The 26,283-nt window shown below is 41.1% G+C and overlaps 1 protein-coding gene across 7 annotated transcripts in view; it reads right to left on the bottom strand.

The window, feature by feature from the left end:
- Positions 1 to 26,283, bottom strand: part of SLC66A2 (solute carrier family 66 member 2) — a 204,040-nt gene that overhangs the window by 42,975 nt on the left and 134,782 nt on the right. Inside the window, exons 6-7 of one of the 7 annotated variants that reach the window (XM_073566252.1) lie at positions 4,901 to 4,953; positions 1,413 to 1,547 (exon numbers count right to left, since the gene is read on the bottom strand). The exons of 4 other annotated variants lie outside the window; for them this stretch is intronic. In XM_073566252.1, the coding sequence (XP_073422353.1) occupies positions 4,902 to 4,953 (52 nt within the window). In that variant the 3' untranslated portion in view covers positions 1,413 to 1,547; position 4,901. Of the gene's footprint in view, positions 1 to 1,374; positions 1,548 to 4,900; positions 4,954 to 26,283 lie in introns of those variants that run through there. 2 more of the 7 variants (XR_012230492.1, XM_073566257.1) reach the window with 2 other exon arrangements.

The following is a 26,283-nucleotide window of genomic DNA, read 5'->3' as shown; positions in this document are numbered from 1 at the left end:
TAGACCTGCCAGTCAGGCCAAACTGAGCAATCGTGGGAGAAGAGCCTTGATGAGAATGGTAAAGAAGAACCCCAAGATCACTGTGGCTGAACTCCACAGATGCAGTAGGGAGATGGGAGAAAGTTCCACAAAGTCAATTATCACTGCAGCCCTCCACCAGTCGGGCCTTTATGGCAGAGTGGCCAAACGGAAGCCTCTCCTCAGTACCAGACAAATGAAAGCCTGCATAGAGTTTGCTAAAAAACACAAGAAGGACTCCCAGACTATGAGAATTAAGGTTCTCTGGTCTGATGAGACGACGATAGAACTTTTTGGTGATAATTCTAAGAGGTATGTGTTCAGAAAACCAGGCACTGCTCATCATCTGCCCAATACAATCCCAACAGTGAAACATGGTGGTGGCAGCATTATACCATGAGGGTGATTTTCAGGTGCAGGGACAGGACGACTGGTTGCAATTGAAGGAAACATGAATGCGGCCAAGTACAGAGATATCCTGGATGAAACCTCTTCCAGAGTGCTCTGGACCTCAAACTTGGCCGAAGGTTCACCTTCCAACAAGACAATGATCCTAAGCACACAGCTAAAATAACAAAGGAGTGACTTCAGAACAACTCTGTGACCATTCTTGACTGGCCCAGCCAGAGCCCTGACCTGAACCCAATTGAGCATCTCTGTAGAGACCTAAAAATGACTGCCCACCAATGTTCAACATCCAACCTGACGGAACTGGAGGTGATCTGCAAGGAAGAATGGCAGAGGATACCCAAATCCAGGTGTGAAAAACTTGATGCATCATTCCCAAGACGACTCATGGCTGTACTAGCTCAAAAGGGCGCTTTTACTCACTAGCAAAGGGTCTGAATACTTATGACCATATGATATCAGATTTTTTTTTAATAAATATACAAAAATTTCTACATTTCTGGGTTTTTTTCAGTCAAGATGGGGTGCAGAGTGTACATTAATGGAAAAAAAATGAACTTTTTTGAATTTACCAAATGGCTGCAATGAAACAGAGTGACAAATTTAAAGGGGTCTGAATACTTTCCGTACTCATTGTAAGTTCCCTTGCCTTTTTCTTTGCGAGTAAAGTATATATTAGGCGGCTCCTCCCACCACTTTTTGCCTGAACGTTGGTTCCTAGCCTGCTAGTACTCAGTTTATCCATATCTCTGTATTCTATCTCTAGTAATCAATCCAGCCTGTTTACACACTCTATTAGACATCTCCATCTCAGACTGCGGCTTTGAATGGTTAATGTGATGCCTGCCACGGCCTCATACCATCTGATCACACTTCTGTCTCGCTCTCCTGTAACTCGTAACCCCCCTTCTGACCCTCCAATTAGTTGCTGCAGATACGGGGACATACCTGGAGTAACAACCGGTGACTACTGGCAGCGCAGCCTATTCTCATCATCAGGCTCTATTGAATACCGGGTAGTCAATTAGTTACGCGCCCCTCCAGGGTAAGCCGGCCCGTAGATCAGTGGACCCACACCTCCCATCGTTACAAAGTCTATGGGTGGTCCAGAAACAGTTAACCTACCAAAAAAAAAAAAAAGTTTAAAATGTGCAGGGTTCATATTTGTTGCTCCTATGGCTATTTGCAAATCTCTTTGCCTAATTACCAGAAACACATCTATTATAAAATAAAAAATAAATTCAAGAAGGTCACTGCTCATTCTCACACCTACATTTAAAAAAAAAACCCAAAACATTAAATTATGGGTGAATTGTAATTTTTTCAGTTTTTATATTTTATACTTACCGTATTTTTCGGACTTTAAGACGCACTTTTTCCCAAAAACATTTTAGGGGGAAAATGGGGATGCGTCTTATACTCAGAATATACTTACAAATACTGTGGCGGCAGCAGGAGTCAGGCGATTCTACGGCGAGCCCGGTCCAACGCTGCCGGGCGATGATCACACTCCCTTCCCAGGCTGGTGCAGCTGGTGTGGCAGCGGTGCTCTATGGAGCTCTATGGAGCGGGGGCCTCCCCCAGCATTTTGTGAAAGCCCAGAGGCCCCACACATCCACTGCTGCGATGCAGTGGCCTCTGGGAAAATGGACGACTGGGGCGGCGCATGCTCAGATTGAAATCTCGGCAACAAAATCTCGTTGCAGAGATCTCAATCTGAGCATGCCCTGCCCTCGGCGGCCATTTTCCCGGAGGCCGCTGCATCGCAATGGATATGCAGGGCCTTCGGGCTTTTACAAGATGCCGGTGGAGCCTCGAGCACCACTGTCGAACCTGCCAAAGCCAGCCTGGGATGGGATTTCCCGGAGGCCACCGCACCTGCTGCACCAGCCTGGGATGGGAGTCATATCGCCGGACAACCTGATCCCCCCCGGGTAAGCTGAATTCGAATTGTAAGATGAGCCCCCATTTGACACATTTTTTTCCCTATTTTCCTTCTGAAAATTTAGGGTGCATCTTATGGTCCGGTGTGTCTTATAGTCTGAAAAATATAGTAAATAAAGCAATTTTGGACTTTGTATAGTACAATTTCCCTCTTATTTCTAGTGTACTTTGACTCAATTGTAAATTTCACAAAATAGGTTTCCCCCTCAAAAACCCCATCACACTCTAACCTAACAAAATAGAATAGCTCATATCTCAAGTGGCCACATCGTTTCAACCTAATCTGACAGAGATAAGTGTCATGTATATCTCTATAAAATGAATATGTACTTTGTTGAAGGAGTGAATGCTGCAGGGAGAGTCAGATCTTTTTGCTTTTTTTGCTATTTATATTTCTGCAATTAACTTAGGTTCAGTAATTCAATTTTATACAGACAAATGATATTGTGCTACCCCCAGATCATACATCATTTCCATGATTAACTTTGTCATTTGTCTTTGTACCATTTGCGATTTGTAAATATCTCTGTGTAGAGAACAAAAGTGCAATCCATATCTCCAAGGCTATATTAAGACACCGGAAAGTGAAATGACAGGATCAAAAATCTTCTCTTTTTCTTTTGCAAAATCAGCACTGGTTCTCAAGTAGCATGGACATTTTCCAAGTGCAACTAAGACATTGCTCTTCTGCACCAATTTTAGATTTCTCACATGCTAAAATGCAATCTTCAAACAGGCTTGAACAGTTTTTTTTATACACAAATTATCCAATATGTGAAAAGAAAATACACATTGAATGTGCTGTGAAAAAAATGAATTTCTTCAGAGAAAGAGACAGCCAGCCAAATAGAGAGCCACAGCTGGAGACACCCAGAAAGAGCCAGAGAGACAGCAAGAGAGAGACATCGAGAGACAGCCAGCTACAGAGAGATGGCCAGAGAGAGAGAGACAGGTATCATTTTGATCAGTATAATTTTAATCAGTGTAACAGAGCCAACATGACAATGCCTGTAGCTTACTTCGCAAACTACTGTTGACAATTTCGCTTTAAACACAAGACGTAAGAATGGATCAAAAAAATCAAATCAAACAAATGATTAAAAAATATTAAGCAATCATTTTTTTAAATGAGGAAAATGATCCAATATCACAGGTCTGTGAGTGGCAAAAGAATATGAGCAATGTGAACCTTTGCTTTCAGGATATAGTGTGACCACCCTTTGCGAAGCACTAACTGCAACTAAATGCTTTGGGTAATTATTGATTGGAACTGTGCAAAACAGTTTGTTATGTTGGTGGCGTTTTTTTCCCTATGAACAGTTCACTTCACATGCTTCCACCATACACATTACTCAGAAAAAGGCATATTTGACTTTCGGGTGAAATTTCAGTATGAACCTAAAATGCACTCTAACCTTTTCAGGTGAACTTAACCCCTTCACGATATGCACCATACTAGTATTGCGCATGTCGTGTCTACATCTTTGGTGTCGGCTCTGGCGGTGAGCCCACATCTTTCCCTGCACATGTCAGCTGCTTAGAACAGCTGGCAAGTGCCCGGAACAGCCGCGAGTGGAATCGTGAGCCACCCCAAGCTATTAACCCGTTAAATGCCGCTGTCAAACTCTGACAGTGGCATTTAACATGCGATTCTGGCAATCGAGCTGAAAATCTGCCCATCAGTGACCCCTGGTGAGTTGGCATGACAATCAGAGGTCTCCGGGAGACCTCTATGGCTGTCATAGCCAGATTGCTATGAGCGCCACCCAGTGGTGGGCACTCATAGCAGGTGAGTAATTCTGCTACATACAGACGATCTGATCATCGCCTGTATGTAGCAGAGCCGATCGGGCTAGGGCAGCTTCTAGTCTCCTAGTAAAAAAAAAATGTTTTTATAAATATAAAAAGAAAATATATAAAAAAAAAAGTTTAAATCACCGCCCTTTCACTCCATTCAAAATATAACAATAAAAAAATACACATATTTGGTATCGCTGCGTTCAGAATCGCTCATTCAATATAAAAAAAAAAAAAAAAAAAAAGAATTAACCAGATCGCTAAACGGCGTAAAGAGAAAATAAGTCAAAACGCCAGAAATATGTTTTTTGGCTGCCGCAACACTGCATTATAATGCAATAACAGGTGATCACAAGATGGTGTCTGCACCAAAATGCTATCATTAAAAACGACAGCTCGGCACGCAAAAAATAAGCCCTCAACCGACCTGAGATGCACAAAAATGGAGACTCTACGGGTCTCGGAAAAACACTTTTTTTTTTTTTTTTTTTTTTTTTTTTTTAACTAATGTTGGATTTTTTTCCACCACTTAAAAAAAGAACCTATACATGTTTGGTGTCTATGAACTCGTAATCCAGTGAAGAGAAAACAGCTGCACTGTTGTTGAGGTGTCCCCTGTGGTGTCTTCAATAAAAAAAATTTTGCATTGAAAATCAAAATTTCCCAGAGTGCAGCTGTTCTCTCTTCACTGGATGACCGTCTGGACTAACTTCCAGGTTCAGCTTGCACCTACCTCATATCCACAGAGTGCACGCCTTGTCTGTATCACTATGAACTCGTAATGACCTGGAGAATCACAAAAGTTCAGTTTTAGCATTTGGTGAACACTGTAAAAAAAAAAAATCCCAAAAAAGTTGTGGAATTGCACTTCTTTTGCAATTTCACCACATTTGGAATTTTTTTCCCGTTTTTGAGTACACAATATGGTAAAACCAACGGTGTTGTTCAAAAGCACAACTTGCCCCGCAAAAAACAAACCAAAACACAGCCATACTGACAGAAAAATTAAAAAAAAAAGTTATGGCTCTAAGAAGAAGCGGAGCGAAAAACAAACGCAAGAACGAAATAAGCTCCGTCATGAAAGGGTTAATGTGAGTCTCTAAACTTTTGAATATACATGTCCAACAAGCTTTTGATCCATGAATCGCCAAATAAATTTTGGGGTTCAATTAGAATTGGTATTTTAACAGTCGTCCTCATCATGCTGTTCACATTTTGACAACATGAGACCAAGACGACGCCTAATAATTGATCAACAGAACCTCGACATTGCGATACTTCAAGCAGAATGTTCTCAGACGGAAGTGCCACTGAGCTGAAGACTGTTCATAGAGTGTCATCAGCAAGTTGCAACATAGATACAGAGAAACTGAAAGAGACATCCTTTGGCCACATCTGACACTAACAGCTTCATTGTGAACAATGCCCTTCAGAACTGGATGATGAATGCCACACAACTCCAGGCACATTTAAGAGAGGAGAGAAGCTACCAAGTGTCACGTCAGACCATTCAAAACCATTTACATCATTGTAGTCTGCATGCTAGACGGCCTCTGCAAGGGTACCTAACTACACTACCACATCAGGAGTGATCTATACTGGACGATGGACCAGTGGGTCTCAGTGCTGTTCACTGATAAAAGTCTATTGACCGTGAGCAGAAATGATGGCTGCTAAAAATGTTGGAGACATCAAGAAGAGCAGAATACACCCGCCACTATTGTCACCAGATGAGCCTTCGAGGTCGTATCATTAGGGAACGGCTGCTGGAAACTGGAGTAGCTCAAATGGAGTGACCTGCGCTTTCTCCAGACCTGAATCCCAATGGGATCAGCTGAGTCACAGTGTAGAGGCTCATAGCTCTGTACCCCAGAACCTCAATGACATGAGGGCCGCCCTTCAAGAAGAGTGGGATGCCATACCGTAGTAGACAATAACTCGATTTGTGAACAGCATGAGACATCGTTGTCAAGCTGTAATTGATGCTCACGACCAAATAAGATATTGAGACATTGACATTTTTACAGGGGTATATCCACCACTTTTGTTGGCTTTAGTTTCAATAAACTGTTTGACATGAGGAAAACACCATTCTATTTAAATGCCCTGCCTTAATGATAAACTATCACTGAAGCGTAAACTTTTTACGGTTTGCATAAATTTCACCCGAAAGCCAAAATAGTCTTAACTTTTTGTGAATCAATCAAAAAATAGTCCTAATATCAAGTATACTGGCACTTCATAAACCATAAGAATACAACAATTATCGGACTTATATACTACTATATGCCGAACTGAAGAGACCCAGAATTGATTAAAAAACGTTTTATTAAGTATATTAAAAGTGTTTAAAAAAAGCAAAATAACCCAGTAGGAGGAATTATACGTCCAAGACGCAAGAAACTAAATCAAAGGTAATCATATAAATATTACTATCTCAGGCCAATAAAACAAAATTAGCAACCACAATTCAAACACCATTTAAACTGTATGTAAATTACAAATACACAACCGGTGCCAACATAGTAATGGCTGTATTGCTAATTAAATATACATCTCAACCTTAAATACCCATCTTATTGACTAACATCATCATGGATAAAAAATCCTAAGTAAGATGAGAAATACAAATGAACAATTACCTCATATAAACAGGCGTCTGTGACAGTGCATGGCGTGACCTCCCCAACGCGCGTTTCGCAGTCGCTTCTTCCGGGGGCGTGTCAGAGGTGAGTGTGTCACGTGGTTATATACCCCAAAGGACCAATAGGAAGCCGTTAATTATAACAGGGAGGAAACTATTCCTTCAGATGTATGTGGCGCGTGCGCCGATCTGTGCAGCCCAAAGTAACGTCACTTCCGGTGACGCGCTCCTTGAGCCGAACACTAGTGCGCATGCGGCTCAATAGTGGAGCGCTCCTGGAAGTGAAAGGTGCTACAGACCCTGCGCAAGCGCGCTATCTTCAGGAATATAGATGAGAAATATAATATATATATAAATAGTGCCGCTATGAAAATAAAGTGAAAATAATAATGGTGCATAATAATATATACCATTAACCTAAAATAACATAAAAGTGACTTGAAAAAATAATAGTGCGCTAATGAATAAATAAAGTGATACTATAAATAAAAATTATATATATTTAATATTGTTAAAAATAAAGTGCAAAATTCCATAATTCATGATATAAAGGAACAAACAATCAATCATGAATGTATATTAATAAAGTGACAAGTGCAGGTAGAATGTCCACCCTATTCCAAACATGGTCAAAGGATTGTACTAATATTAATATAAAGAAATGTATATCATAAAAAAATAATTTATTAATTAAACTCCTATAGACTAAGACTATTCTAAGCATGCTTGAATCTCAGTAGACTCTAATGCCAATATGAAGAAAAAGTCTATAATAGATATAACAACATATATTCAAAATGTACTCCAATCTCTTCATCCTTCTTGATGGTTATGTAGGGAAATATTTTCTAGGCATGCTCGAATCCAATATTCTTGATAAATATGCAGAGTAAAGTCCAATAACCATGAATATACATCCTGCCAGTCCACGGCTAGACAATAATAAATTCTCCGGGGTTAACTATAATTCTAAACAAGAAAATGAAAAATTAATCGAGGAAATAAAATTTAAACAAAATTAAAAAACCACCCATCCCTTAAAAATGCCACTAATAACCTAATATACCTAAAGAATGTAATGAGAATCAAGGTCAATTATATTATAAAAAGGAAGAGAACCCTAAACTTTCATTAAGGCCTAACGGACTCATTGTCCCCAAACGGAAGATCCATTGACTTTCCTTTTGGGCCAAAGCCCTACCAAGATCACCACCTCTAGAGCCCAGCGTTACCAAGTCAATGCCCTTGATGATAAGACCTCTGGCACTACTGTCATGATACCGTTTAAAGTGCCGTGTTTTTTTTTTCCCTTGTGGCATCTGTAAGGGATGCCTTAATTTGGTAAAAGCAGATGTTATTCTTAACCAAGATGGGTCTAAGAAATACCAAATTAGGAAACACATTAATTGTTCATCACAAGGTGTCATCTACCATGCTCAATGCCCGTGTGGTAAGATCTATATAGGTCTTACCACACGTGAGTTAAAAGTTAGAACTAGAGAACACGTGAGGGACATTGAAAAGGCCAAAACCTCATTGGATGATTCCCTTTTGAAAACTCTGCCACGGCACTTTAAACGGCATCATGACAGTAGTGCCAGAGGTCTTATCATCAAGGGCATTGACTTGGTAACGCTGGGCTCTAGAGGTGGTGATCTTGGTAGGGCTTTGGCCCAAAAGGAAAGTCAATGGATCTTCCGTTTGGGGACAATGAGTCCGTTAGGCCTTAATGAAAGTTTAGGGTTCTCTTCCTTTTTATAATATAATTGACCTTGATTCTCATTACATCCTTTAGGTATATTAGGTTATTAGTGGCATTTTTATGGGATGGGTGGTTTTTTAATTTTGTTTTAATTTTATTTCCTCGATTAATTTTTCATTTTCTTGTTTAGAATTATAGTTAACCCCGGAGAATTTATTATTGTCTAGCCGTGGACTGGCAGGATGTATATTCATGGTTATTGGACTTTACTCTGCATATTTATCAAGAATATTGGATTCGAGCATGCCTAGAAAATATTTCCCTACATAACCATCAAGAAGGATGAAGAGATTGGAGTACATTTTGAATATATGTTGTTATATCTATTATAGACTTTTTCTTCATATTGGCATTAGAGTCTACTGAGATTCAAGCATGCTTAGAATAGTCTTAGTCTATAGGAGTTTAATTAATAAATTATTTTTTTATGATATACATTTCTTTATATTAATATTAGTACAATCCTTTGACCATGTTTGGAATAGGGTGGACATTCTACCTGCACTTGTCACTTTATTAATATACATTCATGATTGATTGTTTGTTCCTTTATATCATGAATTATGGAATTTTGCACTTTATTTTTCACAATATTAAATATATACAATTTTTATTTATAGTATCACTTTATTTATTCATTAGCGCACTATTATTTTTTCAAGTCACTTTTATGTTATTTTAGGTTAATGGTATATATTATTATGCACCATTATTATTTTCACTTTATTTTCATAGCGGCACTATTTATATATATTATATTTCTCATCTATATTCCTGAAGATAGCGCGCTTGCGCAGGGTCTGTAGCACCTTTCACTTCCAGGAGCGCTCCACTATTGAGCCGCATGCGCACTAGTGTTCGGCTCAAGGAGCGCGTCACCGGAAGTGACGTTACTTTGGGCTGCACAGATCGGCGCACGCGCCACATACATCTGAAGGAATAGTTTCCTCCCTGTTATAATTAACGGCTTCCTATTGGTCCTTTGGGGTATATAACCACGTGACACACTCACCTCTGACACGCCCCCGGAAGAAGCGACTGCGAAACGCGCGTTGGGGTTGGGGAGGTCACGCCATGCACTGTCACAGACGCCTGTTTATATGAGGTAATTGTTCATTTGTATTTCTCATCTTACTTAGGATTTTTTATCCATGATGATGTTAGTCAATAAGATGGGTATTTAAGGTTGAGATGTATATTTAATTAGCAATACAGCCATTACTATGTTGGCACCGATTGTGTATTTGTAATTTACATACAGTTTATATGGTGTTTGTATTGTGGTTGCTAATTTTGTGTTATTGGCCTGAGATAGTAATATTTATATGATTACCTTTGATTTAGTTTCTTGCATCTTGGACGTATAATTCCTCCTACTGGGTTATTTTGCTTTTTTTAAACACTTTTAATATACTTAATAAAACGTTTTTTAATCAATTCTGGGTCTCTTCAATTCGGCATATAGTAGTATATAAGTCCAATAATTGTTGTATTCTTAACTTTTTGTGAGCAGTTTATCTATAGGAAACACATCAGGAATTTGACTTGGTTATTGCAAAACTTTAAAAAAAAAAAAAAAAGCACTCCCACTAAATCTTGCCTAAACATATGTCAATATACGGTATATTAATGTAGTGTAAGTGCAGTAAGATACTCAATGGTCGCAATCTTCCCCAGGTTTCAGCATCGCTCCTGTCCTTGGGTTTCATGACAGCTATAACAACTCGCTGGCTCACTCTGAGTTCTGTGTGTGTGAGCCAGAAGTCGCTTTTACAATGAAGGTCTCGTTCTGAGGCTACATAGAGTGAGTATATTACCGCACTTACACTACATATAACTTTATTCTTCTATAACCAGTCTTTTGCATAACAACTTGTGTGCTTCAAGTCATTTTCTTGCTCGAGACGTTCTCTTGAGATTTAGTTGTTGGAAAGATTTCCTACATTTTTTTTTTTAAATTTACTGGTAAAATTCATTGTTTCATCAAGGATGGCAAGCAGTCCTAACCCAGATGCAGCCCAAACCATGATACTACCACCATGCTGTACAGCTCAAATAAGCTTTTTATGCTGTAATCCAGTTTTTCTTTTTCTCCAAACATAATACTTCTCATTGAAACCGAAAAGGTTCTATTTTGGGAGAATACGTCTAAAAAAATATTGTTCTAATATTCTTCAGGTTTGTCCAGGTGAGATTTAGCAATCTGCAGATGGACAGCAATGTTCTCATTGGAGATCAGTTGATTTCTACTTTCAGTCCTGCCATGTACAACATTGTTGTTCAATGCACTTCTGATGGAGTGCATCTTAAAATCCGAAAAACATAGTAAATTAATTTCACTTTATTCTCCATCTACATTTAGGTTTTGTGTGAAGATCTGATGTTGCTTTAGGTCAAACTTACAGCTCTGGCAAAAATTAAGAGGCCACCACATCAAAACCCTGTCATTGGCAGCCCATTCTCCAGACCTGAACCCCATTGAAAACCTCTGGAATGTAATCAAGAGGATGATGGATAGTCACAAGCCATCAAACAAAGAAGAACTGCTTACATTTTTGCAACAGAAGCAGAGTGAAAGGCTGGTGGAGACCATGCCAAGAAGCATGAAACTGTTGATAAAAATCATGGTTATTCCACAAAATATTGATTTCTGAACTCTTCCGGAGTTAAAACATTAGTATTGTTGTTCCTAAATGATTATGAACTTGTTTTCTTTGCATTATTTGAGGTCTGAAATCACTTTTTTTTGACCATTTGACCCGTTTCAGAAAAAAAAAAAATGTATTGTTTGGAAATTCGGGGACAAGTTGTCTGAAGTTTGTGGACTAAAAGAACAATTTACATTTTACTCATAACTATACCTATAAAGAGAAACATCAGACAAACTGAACATTTGAAAGTGATCTCTTAATTATGTGAAATATGGAAAATTGTTGGATTCAAACCTTTGAAACACTACTATATTCTGCATGTTATCTGCAGACTACAGCATATTACGTAGCAAACATGTGAATGGGATATTACCATTTTCATCCACATACTGAAACTTTTTCCAGTTAACACAATTAGGCTGGGTTCACACGTAGCAGAACTCTCGTGGAAATTACCGCAAGAATTCCGGAATTCCATTGCGCAGGAAAATCGCATTTTAAATTCCCTCGATTTTCCCGCGGAAAAACTAGCATTTTGCAAGCGTAATTAGCTTGCAGAATTGCTAGCCTTTTCCAAGCGATCTGGAGCATCGCTTGGAGAACTGATTGACAGGTTGGTCACACTCGTCAAACATAGTGTTTGACGAGTGTGACCAACTTTTCACTATTGAGGCCGCCTATGCGGCATCAATAGTAAAAGATAGAATGTAAAAAATAATAATAATAAAAAAAATTGTTATTCTCACCTTCCGACGTCCTGCGCAGCCTTCCCGCCTCTCTCCACGTTCCCAGTCCCAGTAATCCTTTGCGACAATTACAGCGATGACGTTTGTTCTCGCAGGATCACGACGTCTCGCGGTCATTCACGATGACGTCGCGCGAATGACCGCGAGACTTCGTGATCCCACGAGAACGGACGTCATCGCTCGCAAAGGCTTACTGGGACCGGGAGCGTGGAGAGAGGCGGGAAGGCTGCACGGGACGTCGGAAGGTTAGAATAACAATATTTTTAATTTTAAATTCTATTTTTTACAGGGATATGGTACCCAAAGCCCGGAGGACAGTCTCCTCCTCCGGACCGTGGGTACCATCTGCAAATGTTCTGCTTACTTTTCACATGGTGTGCACAGCCACATGCGGAAAGTAAGCAGAACAATGCATTCCTATGGGTGAGGGATCGCTGCGATTCTGCAATATTGATGAGCATTCTGCGGTTTTTATCACGAAGCAATTCCGCCGCGGTAAAAACCGCAGCATTAGCACAGCATTGCGGAATCCCATAAGAAAGCATAGGATGCTTATTTTTCGCGGCAAAATAGCACGGTTAAAACCGCCGGGGAAACGCGAAAACGCCACGCGCTGACATAAAATTAATGATAATGTACAGTTGTGCTCAAAAGTTTACATACCCCGGTAGAATTTTGGCTTTCTTGGCATTTTTTCAGAAAATGTGAATGATAACACCAAAACTTTTTCTCCACTCACGGCTAGTTGCTGGGTGAAGCCATTTACTGTCAAACTGTGTTTCGTCTTTTTAAATCATAACAACCACCCAACATCAAAATAACCCTGATCAAAAGTTGACATACCCTGGTGGTTTTTCCTTGACAACATGCACAGAAGTTGACACAAATGAGTTTGAATGGCTACTAAATGTAACATCCTCACCTGTGACCTGTTTGCTTGTAATCAGTGTGTGTGTGCATAAAAGTTGAGTGAGGTTCTGGGATCCAGACAGACTCTTGCATCTTTCATCCAGCCACTTACTTTAATGGATTAAGAATCACGGGGAAAGCAAAAGAATTGTCAACGGATCTACAGGAAAAGGCAGTTGAACTGTTTAAAACAGTAAAGGGATACAAAAAGTTATCGAAGGAATTGATAATGCCAGTTAGTGTTCAAACTGTGATTAATAAAAGGAAAATCAGGGGCTTTGTAAAAACAAAACCACGGTCAGGTAGACCAACAAAAATTTTGTTCACAACTTCCAGGAAAATTGTTCAGGATGCAAACAATATCAGCTGAAATACTGGTCTCTCTAAAAACTAGCGGTGTGGCTGTTTAAAGTTGAAAAATAAGGAGGCACTTGAAGGAAAATTGGCTGCGTGATCAAGTCGCCAGAAGAAAGCCATTACTGTGCAAATGCAGCAAAGTATCTCCCCTACAATACGCAAAACAGCACAGAGACAAGCCTCAAAACTTCTGGAACAAGTTAATTTGGAGTGATGAGACTAAAACTGAACTTTTTAGCCACAACCATAAATGTTACATTTGGAGAGTGGTCAGCAATGCCTTTGATGAAAGGAACACCATTCCTACTGTAAAGCATGGAGGTGGATCACTGATGCTTTGGGGATATGAGAGTTACAAAGGCACAGGAAACTTGGTCAAAGTTGAAGTAAAAATGAATGCAGCATGTTATCAGCAAATACTGGAGGCAAATTTGCTATCATCAGCCTGAAAGCTGCGCATGGGACGTACTTGGACGTTCCAACATGACAACGATCCAAAACACAAGGCTAAGTTGACCTGTCATTGGCTACAGCAGAACAAAGTGAAGGTTCTGGAGGGACCATCTCTGCCTCTTGACCTCAATATCATTGAGCCACTCTGGGGAGATCTCAAGTGCGCAGTTCATTCTATACAGCTCAGGTATTTACAGAAACTGAAGGCTTTTTGCCAAGAAGAGTTGGCAGCTTTATCATCTGAGAAAATAATGAATTTCATCCACAACTACCTCAAAAGACTTAAAGCTGTCATTGATGTTAGAGGGAGCAATAAACAGTATTAAGAAATGGGGTATGTGAACTGTTGATCAGGGTCATTTGGATGTTTGGGGCTGTCATTATGATTTAAAAAGAGAAAACACAGTACTTTGACAATAAATGGCTTTACCCAACCACTAACCATGAGTGGAGAAAGTTTTGGTGTTATCATTCATATTTTTGAAAAAAGGCCAAGAAGGCAAAAATTCTGCCAGAGTACGTAAACTTTTGAGCACAACTGTATATACTGTGTCACGAACACTGTCCACTTGCTTACACAGCTAGTTCACACATCTATATACTGCACTTCTTGTTGCTAGCACTCTCCATTGTTAAACCAGTAAGACACCTGCCTTGGGTGAGCCAATAGTACACACACCCAGCTTTCCAAGCACCAGACAGGGTAACACAACCAGGATACACTTTCCCTTTTGAAGGTTGTGGGTATGTTGTGCTAAAACTGCAGCAATACCTTAATGTAGGCTGCAGTACAGACTATTCACCAGCTCAGTCCTTCTCCAACCTCAGAACACTACTTCTGCCTGACCTAGACCATGTGCATTTTATTAGGCCAGCAAGACCCGAAATGGCGTGTGGGAGCAATCTTTCCCATCCATGTTCTTTTGGCCACTCCTAAAATCTAGACCCAAAATCCAGTCAAAATAAAAACCATCTCAGTAACATACCTGCCCTACTGGATTTTACCTCCTGCCTTCTTATAGTACCGTGTGACAGGTTGCAAGTTGCTAATGTAGTAATGGCTCAGGGCACACATTCCCACTCCCTGTACCTTAGCTTCATACAGCATGCATGTGATCTCATCAAATGTCCGCTAATGCCTCTGGCAATAAATATTAAACCAATACTATTGAATTAAGCATTGTACTAAATGTTATTTAGGATTAATAGTCCTCCGTACAGTAACAGCTTGTGTTGCACATGGGATCTAACAAAAGTATTTCTGAGAATTCTGCACATTATGTTCTTCTTACCAAGAATCATATTTTAAAAACCTAGAGTTCAGCAAACCTTTTACAGCCCTGTAAAACTCCACTTTGGACTTTCTCTGCATAGTTCAGGATGTCACATATTAGATTAAGTACAGTCATTATATAGGCTGTGTATGAAATGGAATACATAAGAAATAACCACACTTCAGAGATGCACACATTCCCAAGACAATAATAATTTTAACAGTGATTTGTAAATGAAAGCTCTCCCACAGCTTTGCTTACTGTAATTGATGTACAATAATAATATCCTATACATAAGGGAAATCAGTAACAGAAAAATGAGATCTCGTAAAGTTTTTTTTTTTTTTTTTTAAAGTTATTTGTGTAAAGGCCAATAAAATTACTGATAACTATTGTGATGAATGTTTCTGGTAGATTATACAATAAATGTAAGGTTATACACAAAAATATTGGCTGGAGCACTATAGATGACATCACGCAACCATCACAGTCATATCAACATCAATTCTGGTGGCCAGAGGACTGGATAATCTATGGATTCTATATGTCAAAATAATATTCGTACACCTGACTAAATCATCGACAATCAGTATGTACACTCAATATCAGATGTTAGATCTTAGGGCTCATACGCACATGCTAGAAACTCGGACGAGTCTCGCACGTCAATACCCGGCACTGTTGCCAGCAATCGGATCGAAGTATTCAGCTGCATAGAAATACATGCAGCCGAACGCTGCAATCCAAGTGCCAGCGGCAGTGTCGGGTATTGACGTGCGAGACTCGTCCGAGTTTCTAGCATGTGCGTATGAGCCCTTAGTCACACACTAAAAAATGGAAAAAAAACTGCAGCTCTACAAAGTGTATGGATGTCATAGGTGTAGAGCAAAAGGTGTATTTAAAGGGACTGTCAGCGCAGAATGACTGTTCAAACCAAGTACAGACACTCAGTGCTTCATGGTGAGGCCAATCATTTATATACACCTTACCACCTACTTGGATTCTATTTCCACCCTTCTCTGGTTTTAAAAGACAGAGCTGTCAAAGATGAAGGGTGCAGATATAGGGAAAACCAGCAGGTGGGAAGGTGTATAAAAATGCTTGTCTCCTTTAGGGTGTGTGCACACGCTGCAGATTTTGCTGCGGTTCCGCAGCGGTTTTGGCCGCTACGGACCCGCAGCAGTTTTTGCTGCGGTGTACAGTACAATGATTCCCTATGGGAATCAAAAACCGCAATGCAGACGGTGAGGAATTTTCAGCGCGGATTATCTGCGGTTTTCAATCCGCAGAAAGAATTGACATGTCAATTCTTTCTGCGGATTCTGCTGCGGTTTGCCATCTCCTCCATTGAAGAGATGAAAAACCGCAGGGCAAAACCGCAGAGCAATCCGCAGGTAAAACCGCAGGTATTTTGACCTGCGGTTTCACCTGCGGATTTTACAAAATCCGCGCGGATGAATCCGCACCTAATCCGCAGCGTGTGCACACAGCCTTAAAGAGCATCTATCACCAAGTTAAAAGTGGCCAGTTTTTACTCTCATTTTATTAATGCTGATCCCCAGATTATTCTGTGCGTTGTTTTTTAAATGCAGACAGGCCTTTTTATTTTGTGCCAATTTTTGTCTTTACAATGGGGTGAGGCTCAAGGAACAATGTAAAAGCAACCAAAAGCAAAGACCCAGAGAATCCTGTGATCCACCCCCCATGGTAAAGACCATAAAAGTAGCAATAAATAAGAAGGCCATGCTTACACCTGCACACAGTTTTTGTTAGAAGTCGGTATGGAGGTTGTTCCAAACATCTTGGACAATTAACCACAGAACTTCTGTAGATTTAGGTTTATTCAAATCCTTCTCTGTTTTCATGTAATTTCAGACAAATTTGCTGATCTCAGGGCTCTGTATTGGCCATATCATCACTTCCAAGAGTACACAGGGTATCGTATAACAATGACCAATATACAATATATCAATCCAAAACAGTTCAGGACATAACAGTGGGGTTCATGTGATGTTTGTCTTTAATTTTGTAGAAGGGTGGTGAACCTCCTTTATTAAACCTTCTTATCACCTTTTTAATACTCTATAACTCCCAATTCTAGTTGATACATTAGACTACTAATGCAAGCAGTTTCTCATTTGCTCAATTAATTATTGACTGCTTGTGATGAAGGCAGACCGCCATCAGCTCATCTTGAAACCCCCACCTTCCCCAAGAGAAACCTTTCTGATGCCGTATGCTTAGGCCTTGTTGCTGTACTCAGTCTTGCCATGGTGTATGACCTATGACATGAAGTTGTGTTCCACAATCTCATCATTGTTGCATAGTTTGACTGTTCCTTACACAATTGCAAGCCTCTTACCTAGCAGTTTATGTTTCAGTTAATGATGGCATTTCAACCTACATGTGAAAACGATCATTCTGTTTTGGTTACACTCATACCTGACTTTGTGCAACTTTAGCCAGGATTGATGCCATTCTGAAGGCAAACAGTGGTCATATCAATTATAGATTTGATTTAGAAGTCTCCTTAGTTAATTCAATTTGCATCTTTTTAACTGATCCAGCTAAATACTTCCGGGACATAGTTCACCGGCGCATGCGCAGTAATGCTCTTCGGCTTTGCCCGCAGTTGGGCAAAGCATACTGCGCGTGCACGAGGCAAGATTGCATTGCGCACATGCCGACTATGGAGGACAACTACTTAAATTCCCGAAAATATTGGGGATGGCGGACAAGGATGGGGTGGAGGAAAGGAGACGAAACACCGCCCATCGGACCGGACACAGGGCATTTAAATAGCCCGCCAAATGGAGGTGACAGATTCCCTTTAAACATTTCTGCTGAGATCTCATCTCCCAAGATCTTAGTGCCGAGATCTCCATCTGCGCATACACCTCCCCCCAGCAGCCATTTTCCCGGAGTCCATCGCACAGTAAACTATGTAAGTGAGGGGCCTCTGGGCTTCCACAAAATGTCAGCAGAGCCCCCACACCACCAAACACCCACAGCGGTGCACATCAGAACACCCCCTCATCCCAGCCTCCATCAATGATCCACTCTTGCCTCCTCTGGCAGCAACCCTGGGACCCTGCTTCACCACAGCCACCACCCTCCTGTAAGCAATAAGACGCATGGATTATTAGAAGCACCACCAAAAGATTTTTTTTTTCTATTTTTCACCTCAAAATTGGGGGTGAGTCTTATTATCTGGGGCGTCACATAATCCGGAAAATACGGCACTTTGTAACCCCTTCCCAACAACGCACGACAACATATGCTGCTCTGCAGGAGCTGCATTCCCGCAAAGAGAAGTATATGCACGGTGCCGCTATCGCACGGCCTCACGCTGAGCGTCGGCGCAATCGGGTGCAGGTATCAGCTCTATGTGAGAGCTGACACCCTGCAGCAATGCCCACAATCGATGCTAGCACCGATTGCGGGCGTTTAACCTCTGATGCCGCTGTCTGTAGTAACAGTGACATCGAGGAGCATCACACATGAAGTGGGCTCCCCGTCTGCTCCCATTAGCACAAGATGTGATCGAGTTGTGCTGATCCCGAGCCGCAAGATGGACACGGGGTCCTTCAGGGAAGGTGGCTTGTCAGTGCCTGCTCAAAACAGGAGCTGACGCCTCATTCTCTGCTTGTCAGACGCTGATCTGATGCTCTGCAGTGCAGAACCATTGTAGAGTATCAGATCAGTGATCTCTTACTAAATAGTGATGTCCCATCTTGGGACAACGTAAAAATATTTAAAAAAGTAAAAAAAAAAATCTAAATCCAATAAACACATTTATCTAAAATAAAACAAAAAAAGTACATATATTTGGTATAGCTGTGTCCGGAACGAACCGCTCTATAAGACTGACCCACTAGTTAACCCCTTCAGTCAATACCGTTAAAAAAAAGAAAAAGAGGCAAAAAATACAGCCAAACAAAAAGTGCAATGAAACACGATCAAAAAGACGAATGTAAACAAAAAATGGTATAGCTGAAAACGTTATCTTGTCATGCAAAACAATAGCCGCCATAAAGCTCTGTCAGCAAAAAAATAAACACGTTATAGCTGTCAGAATATAAATATATAAATGTGGTATCGCTGTAATCGTACTGACCCAAAGAATAAAGCTGCTTTATCAATTTGACCACAAGCGGAACTTATAAAAAAAAGAAATAAAAATTCTGAATTGCTGGTTTTTGTTAATTCTACCTCCCAAAACTTGGAATAGAAAGCGATCAAAAGTGTCATGTGCCCGAAAATGGTACCAATAAAAACATCAACTCATCCTGCAAAAAAAAAAAAAAGCCATCACATGACACTATTGGCCGAAACTGAAAAAATTATAGTTGTCTAAATATGGTGATGCAAGAACTAATTTTTGCAATAAAAAGCATCTTTTAGTGTGTGACAGCAGCCAAACATAAAAACCAGATCTAAATCTGGTATCGCTGTAATCGCACCAACCCAAAGAATAAAGTCACTAATCACTTCTAACACATGAAGAACGTCGTAAAAAATAAATAAAACCAATTCTTCACCTGCTCAGCGTTGAGCGCTGAATAAATGTGATCCTAAACGTTATGTAAAATGTTATTAACAAAATCTTCAACTCAATTCACAAAAAAATGGAAGTCCCCAGGTCTGTCATCTGTTAATGGAAAAATAGGGGGCTTCCACGTTACTGGTAGCACAAAGGCTCTGGAAAGGAGAAATGGCTCCTCACCCTCCAAAAGAAATTCAGCAAATTCTACACTCCCAAATCCTAATGCCCAATCCCTTCTGAGCCCCAGTGTGCCTAAACAACATTAAGGCTGGGTTCACACGTAGCGGAACTCTCGCGGAAATTACCGCGAGAATTCCAGAATTCCATTCCGCGGGAAAAATCGCATTTTAAATTCCCGCAATTTTCCCGCGGAAAAACTAGCATAATTAGCGTAATTAGCTTGCAGAATTGCTAGTGTTTTCCAAGCGATCTGTAGCATCGCTTGGAGAACTGATTGACAAGTTGGTCACACTCGTCAAACATAGTGGTTTTACGAGTGTGACCAACTTTTTACTATTGAGGCCGCCTATGCGGCATTAATAGTAAAGATAGAAAGTAAAAAATAATAAAAAAAAAATATATTGTTATTCTCACCTTCCGACGTCCCGCGCAGCGTTCCCGCCTCTCTCCACGCTCCCGGTCTTAGTAATCCTTTGCGACAATTACCGCGATGACATCTGTTCTCGTGGGGTCACGACATCTCGCGGTCATTCGCGATGACGTCGCACAAAAGACCGCGAGACTTCGAGATCCCGCGAGAACGGACGTCATCGCTCGCAAAGGCTTACTGGTACCGGGAGCGTGGAGAGAGGCGGGAAGGCTGCGTGGGACGTTGGAAGGTGAGAATAACAATATTTCTTATTTTAAATTCTATTTTTTACAGGGATATGGTACCCAAAGCCCGGAGGACAGTCTCCTCTCCTCCGGACCGTGGATACCATCCGCAAATGTTCTGCTTACTTTTCGCATGGTGTGCACAGCCACATGCGGAAAGTAGTAGAAACTGAAAGAAAAGGGTGCAATAGGGTCTTACCCAAGAAAAATAAAGATATAAGACAATGATTTATACTCACCCTCTGCAGGAGAGTATCAGGCATAAAGGAACAAAGGTCAGCTTGCTGCACATCCAAATGACCACGCCGTGGCCATAAATCTTCAGATTCAAGCAGGGAATTTTTATGGATTAAACGTGCGCTACCAGACCATCACTCCTCACAAGTTGTGTGGTTAATACATTTATTTCCCTACGCGTTTCAAAGTTAAAAACTTCTTCCTCAGGGGATGATATGTCAAATCATCCCCTGAGGAAGAAGTTTTTAACTTTGAAACGCGTAGGGAAATAAATGTATTAACCACACAACTTGTGAGGAGTGATGGTCTGGTAGCGCACATGCGGAAAGTAAGCAGAACAATGCATTCCTATGTGTGCGGGATCGCCGCGATTCCGCGAAATTAATGAGCATGCTGCGTTTTTTACCGCGAAGTGATTCCGCCGCGGTAAAAACATTAGCACAGCATTGCGGAATCCCATAGGAATGCATGGGATGCTTATTTTTCGCGTTTTCGCGGCAAAAACGAGTGGAAAATACCACCGCGGAAACGCGAAAAAAACGGTACGTGTGAACGAGACCTTAGTATCCAAACGTCCAAATGTTTGGCCTTTCTGTAGTCATGAGAGCCAACCTAATTTACAGATGCATGTCTTCAAAAGCATTGGCTGGACATAATGTACTACAGTGTCACTACAACAGCAGTTTGCAATTTTCACTCCGCCATATCCAATACTGCTTGTTTCTGGAAAAACACCCATAGGAGTCAAAATCGTCACTACGTCTGTAGATAAAATCCCAAAGGGGTATAATTTCCAAATAGAGTCACTTGAGGGGGAATTCTGCTTTTCTAGCACTTAGCAGCTCTGTATATGGAGCCCACAATCTAATCTAGGAAAATCGTAGCTTCATGAGGCAAATAGCGCTCTGTCCCTCCAGAGTCTCGCTGGGTGGCCAAGCATTACTGTACAGTACAGCCACACATAGGGTATAGCTGCACTCACTGCACCCCTAGATGAATTCATTGAGAGGTGTAGTTTGTAAAATGGGGTCACTTTTGGGGGGGGGGGGGGGGTTCTGCTGTTCTGGCACCTCAAGAGCTCTGCCAATTTGACATGACACCCTCAAACCAATGCACCAAAATCTGCACTGTAGTATAGCGCTCCTTCCCTTCTGAGCTTTGCACTTTGCCTCAAAATTAGTTTTCGACCACATATGGGGAATCTGCTAACTCAGGAGAAATTGCACAACAAATTTTATGGTCAACTTTGCCCTGTTATCCTTGTGAAAATACAAAATTTGGGGCTAAAAAAACATTTTTGTGGGAAAAATATGTTTTTTATTTTCACGGCTCTACGTTATAAACTTCTGAGAGACACATGGGGGTTCAAGGTGCTCAATACACATCTAGATAAGTTCACTGAGGGGTCTAGTTTCCAAAATGGTTCCCTTGTGGGGGGGGGGGGGGGTTTCCACTGTTCAGACTAATTATTCCAGCAAATTTTACATTCAAAAAGTCAAATGGCGCTCCTTCCCTTCCGAGCCATAAACCCAAACAGTGGTTATCCCCCACATATGAGGTATTGGCATGCTCAGGAGAAGTTGCACAACAAATTCTGTGGTCCATTGTCTCCTGTTAGCCTTGCAAAGTAAAAAAAATAGATCTAAAAGGAAAATTTTGGTGGAAAAAAGTTAAATGTTTATTTTTTCCTTCCACATTCCATTAATTACTGTGAAGAACCTGAAGGGTTAATAAACTTCTTGAATGTGGTTTTGAGCATTTTTAACTTCCCAACAAAAAAAAAATTATGTTTAAAAATTGTCCTGATGTAAAGTAGACATGTGGGAAATGTTATTTATTAACTATTTTGTGTGAGATGACTCTCTGATTTTAGGACATAAAAACTAAAAAGTTTGAAAATTGCAAAATTATCACCAAATTCCCAATTTTTTCACAAATAAACTCAAGTCATATCAAATAAATTTTACCACTAACACAACATAGTAACATAGTTATTAAGGTTGAAGGGAGACATTAAGTCCATCTAGTTCAACCAGTATCCTATCCTAACCTGCCCTAACATGTTGATCCAGGGGAAGGCAAAAAAAACCCATGTAGCAAACAGTAAGGCCTGTTTCACACTTCCGTTTTTGACCATCAGTCAAAATCCGCCGTTTTTCAAAAAAAAAACTGGATCTACCATTTTTTTTGGCGGATCCATTTTTTTCCCCATTGAGATGCATTAGCGGCGGATCTTGACGGATGGCCATCCGTTTTTTTGCGGATCCGCCAAATTTTTATGCGTCCGCCGACATGCCCGAACGGACCATGCAACGCTTTTTTTGCTGCAGGATCCGCATTTTAGAGTGCGCATGCCCGAAGGAAGGAAGTCAGCTGGCAATTTAACCCTGAAATCATTTCTGGCGGACGGTAAAAAATTTTTCCCTCTCCTCGGGCTACCGTTCCTTTAAAATTCTTCATTCATCGGATCCGTCAAAAAAACGGTCCGGTGGCATCCGTTCACACCACTTTACCAACGGATCCGCTTTCCGGATTTTGACTGAAACAAAAAACTGAAGAGTGAAACAGGCCTAAGCTTCACATAGGGGAAAAAAATTCCTTCCCGACTCCACATACGGCAATCAGACTAGCTCCCTGGATCAACGCAATATTAAGGAATCTAGTGTATATAACCTGTAATATTATACTTTTCAAGAAAGGCATCCAGGCCCTTCTTAAATTATAGTAGGGAATCATTCATTACAACATCATATGGCAGAGAGTTCCATAGTCTCACTGCTCTTACAGTAAAGAATCCGCGTCTGTGAGTATGCTTAAACCTTCTTTCCACCAGACGTAGAGGATGCCCCCTTGACCCCGTCACAGGTCTAAGAGTAAAAAGATCATTAGAAAGGTCTTTGTACTGTCCCCACATATATTTATACATTGTAATAAGATCACCCCTAAGCCTTCGATTCTCCAAACTAAATAACCCCAAGTGTAATAACCTGTCTTGGTATTGCAGACCCCCTAGTTCCCTAATAACCTTGGTCGCTGTTCTCTGCACCCGCTCCAGTTCAGCTATGTCTTTCTTATACACCGGAGACCAGAACTGTACACAGTATTCTAAGTGTGGTCGCACTAGTGACTTATATAGAGGTAAAATTATGTTCTCCTCATGAGCATCTATGCCTCTTTTAAAGCATCCCATTATTTTATTTGCCATTGCAGCAGCTGCCTGACACTGGCCACTAAATGTGAGTTTGTCGTCCACCCATACACCCAGGTCTTTTTCAGTGACAGTTTTGCCCAGTGTTTTACAATTAAGCACATAATTATACATCTTATTCGTTCATGAAAACAACAATCTCTGAATCAGTGGGATTCATTGAAGTGTTCTAGAGTTATGACTTCATGAAGGGGCAGAGGTCAGAATTGACTCGGATGTGTTAAAGGAAAAAAAAATGTTCCTGTCCCAATAATCTTATAAATGTGTCCCATTGTGACTGTTGTGTCTGACCATGCAAGAAAAAGATCGGATACACCACAACTCCAGGGTAGGGGAGAAAGCAAAAGAGTGTACAGATATTACAGCATGGAATCGTAGCTGACTTTGTGAAGTAAAACAAGTTTTTATCCAGCAGGGAATTGTTTCTCCTTGCAGAAATCAGCTGTGATCCTGTACTGTCCTGTCTGTACACTATTGCTTCCTCTTCTACCCAGTAGTTGTGGTACATTCAACCATGTCCCTGTACAGTCAGACACAGCCATTACACAGTACGAGCACATTTATAAGATTATCTCAGTACAGGAACATTTTTTAACACATCTAATTAAGAAACTTAATTGTATTCCAAGATCTATTGATAAAAGTCTACTTTGTTTCTGGGACAACCTCTTTAATAACCTTATTGGTAGGCAAGCGCATGTACTGCTGCGCATGGCGCTCACATGCTATAATTAATCAAGATATTTTGAAGATTTTGGTCCCATTTTTTTTTCATCATTTGCATATTGATGACATTGCTATGAATCCTGTGATTTTCATAATTCCATAACTATTGACTCTTGGTGTTGCAATTTCAATGTTGAGGACTGTATTTAGATTAAATAATATATATCTAGACCAGCGGTCCCCAACCTTTCTGACCTTGAGAGCCACATTCAGCTCTGAGAGAGGGTCGCGAGCCACATTCAGCTCTGAGAGAGGGTCGCGAGCCACATTCAGCTCTGAGAGAGGGTCGCGAGCCACATCCAGCTCAGAGAGGGTCACGAGCCACATCCAGCTCAGAGAGGGTCACGAGCCACATCCAGCTCTGAGAGAGGGTCACGAGCCACATCCAGCTCTGAGAGAGGGTCACGAGCCACATCCAGCTCTGAGAGAGGGTCACGAGCCACATCCAGCTCTGAGAGAGGGTCACAAGCCACATCCAGCCTTGAGAGGGTCGGGAGCCACATTCAGCTCCCTTGCCCCTCACAATAGTGGAAACAAAAGCCTCCATTACAGGCATAATGAAAACCAAACATTTTCCACAGAAATCACCCCAAAGCAGTATATCAAGATCCAGGGGTTCCCACAATACCCCCATTCAGTTTTCTCCCAACACTCTGTCACATCAAGCACCTCCTCTGACAGGAGGTATCAACTGGTCTCAAGCGTACCATACTTATATTATCTCAAAACCCCCAAGACCAGTATACGTGCATCCAGATCTGCTCTTCTAGATCTGGAGCTAATGCGCCAAGTTGGCAGACAGCCGAAAGCCACAATTCATGAGCCCGAGCTACAGGTTGGGGACCCCTGATCTAGACGAAGGCTCTTTACCGCCCTAAATTACGACAAATAAACGCTATGAACATCGTGAGCGGCATTCTTAGATATCAACTGCACATGCGTCAACACTTCACTACACAAACATAAGCCGCTGGCCAATCATAGCGTGTGTGGCACATTTCTTATTATTTGTGCATGCGCACAACCCCATCCCGGACGTCTCAGCTCCACCCAAGATGATTATTGATTGTTAAATAATACTTATATACACTCACCTGTGTGTGAGACTCACTGCTTGAGAAAGGCACAGTGTGAGCCGAAACGTCAAACCATGTTATGTGTGTCTAAATAAAATCCATTTTTTTCACCATTAAATCAATGGAGTGCTGCCTTCCCTTTTACTTTTGTTTGGATTGAAGCAAGTATTGAAAGCATTGCCGAGGAGGCCTGGACATCCGCCAATTGGTATTATGCTCGAAAAGAGAGAGAGAGACGAGAGAGAGAGACGAGAGAGAGAGAGATCGAGAGAGAGAGAGAGAGAGAGATCGAGAGAGAGATCGAGAGAGAGATCGAGAGAGAGATCGAGAGAGAGATCGAGATCGAGAGAGAGAGATCGAGAGAGAGATCGAGAGAGAGATCGAGAGAGAGATCGAGAGAGAGATCGAGAGAGAGATCGAGATCGAGAGAGAGATCGAGAGAGAGATCGAGAGAGAGATCGAGAGAGAGATCGAGAGAGAGATCGAGATCGAGAGAGAGAGAGATCGAGAGAGATCGAGAGAGAGAGAGATCGAGAGAGATCGAGAGAGAGAGATCGAGAGATCGAGAGAGAGAGATCGAGAGAGAGAGATCGAGAGATCGAGAGAGAGAGAGATCGAGAGAGAGAGAGATCGAGAGAGAGAGATCGAGAGAGAGATCGAGAGAGAGAGAGAGATCGAGAGAGAGAGAGAGAT

The sequence above is a fragment of the Dendrobates tinctorius genome, unplaced genomic scaffold (assembly GCF_039654945.1).
Source record: "Dendrobates tinctorius isolate UK_male_01 unplaced genomic scaffold, ASM3965494v1 ptg000004l, whole genome shotgun sequence".
NCBI classification, from domain to species: Eukaryota; Metazoa; Chordata; class Amphibia; order Anura; family Dendrobatidae; genus Dendrobates; species Dendrobates tinctorius.
Note: the sequence above shows the minus strand (reverse complement) of the source record. Positions and strands in the feature narration are given on the sequence as shown.